Source organism: Octopus bimaculoides, chromosome 2, assembly GCF_001194135.2.
Source record: "Octopus bimaculoides isolate UCB-OBI-ISO-001 chromosome 2, ASM119413v2, whole genome shotgun sequence".
Taxonomy (NCBI): Eukaryota; Metazoa; Mollusca; class Cephalopoda; order Octopoda; family Octopodidae; genus Octopus; species Octopus bimaculoides.
In genome coordinates, this window is record NC_068982.1 from 103,969,710 (window position 1) to 103,973,463 (window position 3,754).

Genomic DNA, 3,754 nt, shown 5'->3' on the forward strand with positions numbered 1-3,754 from the left:
GTGCAAAATTACAAATGTAAAATGGCAACAATTTACTCATCGCACCCTCAGTGTGTGTGTGTGTGTGTGTGTGTGTAATATGAATAATAATAAAGAGTATGGTGAGATGTACACTCACAAAATTTATTTTTTAGTTATATGCATCATATTACAATGACCTACATGTGTTTCTGCGGCAGTGGCTACTCACTGCAGCGAATGGAACCTTATCATATTGTCAGTGCAGTTTCTTCAGGGTCTATCCATTTGATCGGAGGCGCAATGGCCCAGTGGTTAGGGCAGCAGACTCATGGTCATAGGATCGCGGTTTCAATTCCCAGACCGGGCGTTGTGAGTGTTTATTGAGCGAAAACATATAAAGCTCCACGAGGCTCCAGCAGGGGATGGTGGTGAACCCTGCTGTACTCTTTCACCACAACTTTTTCTCACTCTTACTTCCTGTTTCTGTTGTGCCTGTAATTCAAAGGGTCAGCCTTGTCACACTGTGTCATGCTGAATATCCCCGAGAACTACGTTAAGGGTACACGTGTCTGTGGAGTGCTCAGCCACTTGCACATTAATTTCACGAGCAGGCTGTTCCGTTGATCGGATCAACTGGAACTCTCGATGTTGTAAGCGACGGAGTACCAACAACAATCCATTTGATCATCCTTGAAGTTCACTTTGAGGATGACCAAATGGACAAACTCTGATGAAGCTGCACTGACAATATTGCAAGGTTACATTTACAAAAGTGAGCAGTCACTGAAGCAGACACACACGTGTAGGTCATTATAATATGCTATATATAAGTATAAAATAAAATTTGTGGATATACAAGTCCCCATACACTTTATTCTTATTAATATTAGTTTATACTGCAGAAAATTTTTACCGTTCAGTGACGAGTACATGGAATTACTCATCAGAAGGATTCACAGAGTGACTAACAACTAAATGAAGACACAGACGCTAGATACTGATGCTTGTGGTTAGCCATTAACTAGAACTTAATTGAGAGCTAATACGGTGTCCACTTGGATAATATAACACTCCAATGGTTGAATAGATGGTTCTTAATCCAGGACAAGCGAATTAATATATCTTAAATAATTACCTTGTCAGCATCCTTGTCATCTTCAGGACTTAGAGAAGATGTTCCCTGTAAAATAAAATGGAAGCATATATATTTATGATTCCATTAATGTAGTAAATATATTTTTTGATTTTAAATAGTACAACATTTAAACTGATAAGTGTAGAGTTCATACACAGTCTGACAGTTGTCTACTGGTCTTAGGCATTCTGTAACTCCATATATGTATTAATGGTATAATTGATACATATTGCAAAATGCATAATTTTCTATATAAAAAAGAATGGAAAGCTCAGTGTATCACATGTATCTCAATAGCATGTTTCTTTATGACGAATGCAAAGTACATTATACAACAATTCATAATTCTGCATTGTCACATAACTCTTATTTAATCAGGTGATATTCAGCAACCATTCCATGAAATACAATGGATCTCTGGGGATTGAGGTCTTAAGGTCTTTATCAACATAGATTTGACTACAGTTTACCCAGTATCACCTGAGGAAATGGGATTGTTCAGCAACAAAGAGAAATTACGCAATGTTGAGTAATGTAGTTGCAGTTTGCACTGATAATAAATAATCACACTGTTGAGATGCATGTAATGACGTTTTGAGCTATTCATTCAATTTTGTTTAATACACAGTGTAACTCAGTGCTAGAAGTGTTGTCCCACCCACAGGTAACAATAGAATTTCCATGTACCCTACCCCTAGAATCCAAACTACATCTCCTCTCCTAAACTGCATTACTTCTATTTCTTACAATTCTTCTTCATACACTATGATTTTCTTCCACTTCCCATCCTTGCCTTCAGTGCCCTGCTCACTGTACTGCTGCTTTCCCCATCCCTCTCTTTATTTCCAGGTTCCCACCAGCCACTGCATTCCCACTCCATTCCCTACTTGCATCTTCTTGGCAAAACCTGGCCACATATGTTATGTCTCTGTACCTTGAGGGCATGTCCTGGCAATTGCTCCCATTTATCTCTCTTCCTTACTTTGTCACTATGCACTGAATCCCATTCCTTGTGTGCATATCCTGGCACTTCACCACTATCTCTCTGCTGCTCTCTCTCTTGCACTCTTGCTGTCATCCACTCTCTATTTCTCTTTCCCTGGCTCTTCCTTTTGGTTGGGTAACAATATATCTCCTCTACAGCAGCACACCTGTTCCAGCCCTCATTTTTGATTGCTTTCTCTGTCTTCTTCTCCTGCACTCCTCACTGGCTAGGTAACTAAGTCTTTCCTTTACAGCAACACACATTTCTATCCTCATTCTTGTACCCTCGCTTTCCCTCTCTTTCTCTTCCCCCCCTCTCTCTCTTGGCTGAGTAACCATGTATCCGCTATATAGCAGACACCTGTTTCTGCCTTTCTATTTCTCTGTCACATTCTAATCTTTCATCAGCTGATGCAAGATCACCTCCTCTAATGTCTCTACCCATCTGAAAATTCCTTTTCTTGCAAGTTACTTAGTGACCCTGCTGGTGCCACCATAAAGAGCAGCCAGTCTACACTGTGAAGTGGTTCGCATTTGAAAGGGCATCCAGCTGTAAAACCGATGCCAAAACTGACTTCACATGTGCTGGTGCCACATAAAAAGTACTCAGTCCTCTCTACAGGGTGGCTGCTGCTAGGAAGGGCAACCAGCAGTAAAAACCATGCCTAAACAGACACAGCAGCCTGGTGTTGTCTTCTACCTGGCCGGCTCCCGTCAAACTGTCCAACCCATGCCAGCATGGTAGAAGGAGGTTAAATGATAGTGATGATGATGACACACGTGCACGCGCACACACATACACACACAAACAATGGTACAGATGGTTAAATAGTTGCTTTAAATCCAGGACAAGCAAATTAATATAGCTTTAATAATTACCCTGTCAGGACTCAGGCGTGATTCTCTAGGACTTAAGGCAGATCCTCTCTGTAAAGCAAAAGGAAAGTGTATATATTTATGATACTATTAAGAAAGTAAATATATTTCTTGATTTTAAACAGCACAATTGCTCAGTGAAGAATCTATACAGAGTCAGACAGTTGTCTACTGGTCTTAAACATCCTGTAAATCTATGTATGTATCAATAGCATAATTGGTACATATTGCAAAGTGCATTATTTTGTATACAGAAAAAGAATGGAAAGCTCAACATATCACCACATGCATTTCAATAGCATGGTTATTAATGACGAATGCAAAGTACATTAAATAACATTACATAATTTTGCATTGTCACATAACAATTCTGTTTCATCAGGAAACCTTCAGCAACCATTCTGTGAAATGCAATCAATCTATGGAGAAAAAGATCTTTATACTCATAGATTCGACTGTGTTTTATCTAGTATAGCCTAAGGAAAATTTGTGGTTATGCAACAATATGAAATTACGTAATGTTAAGCAATGTACATTGCTCTGATAGTAGATAATTGCACTGTTAAGATGTTTTGAGCTCTCCATTAAATTTTCTTAACCACACACACACACACACGCACACACAACACAAAACAGACGCACACACACATGTACACTCATATGATGTTATGATAGTTGAATAGTTGCATTTCAATCCAGGACAAGCAAATTTATATATCTTAAATAATTACTTTGTCAGCATTCACGAGGTTATCTTTGGTCATAATGACCAATTTTCTCTGTAAACTAAATATATAT

At 38.9% G+C, this 3,754-nt stretch overlaps 1 protein-coding gene across 1 annotated transcript in view; it reads right to left on the reverse strand.

The window, feature by feature from the left end:
- Positions 1-1,084: 1,084 nt before the first annotated feature.
- Positions 1,085-3,754, reverse strand: part of LOC106884052 (uncharacterized protein DDB_G0283697) — a 53,715-nt gene continuing 51,045 nt past the window's right edge. Inside the window, exons 23-24 of the mRNA XM_052965867.1 lie at positions 2,960-3,007; positions 1,085-1,141 (exon numbers count right to left, since the gene is read on the reverse strand). Coding sequence (XP_052821827.1) covers positions 1,085-1,141; positions 2,960-3,007 — 105 coding nt within the window. The remainder of the gene's footprint in view (positions 1,142-2,959; positions 3,008-3,754) is intronic.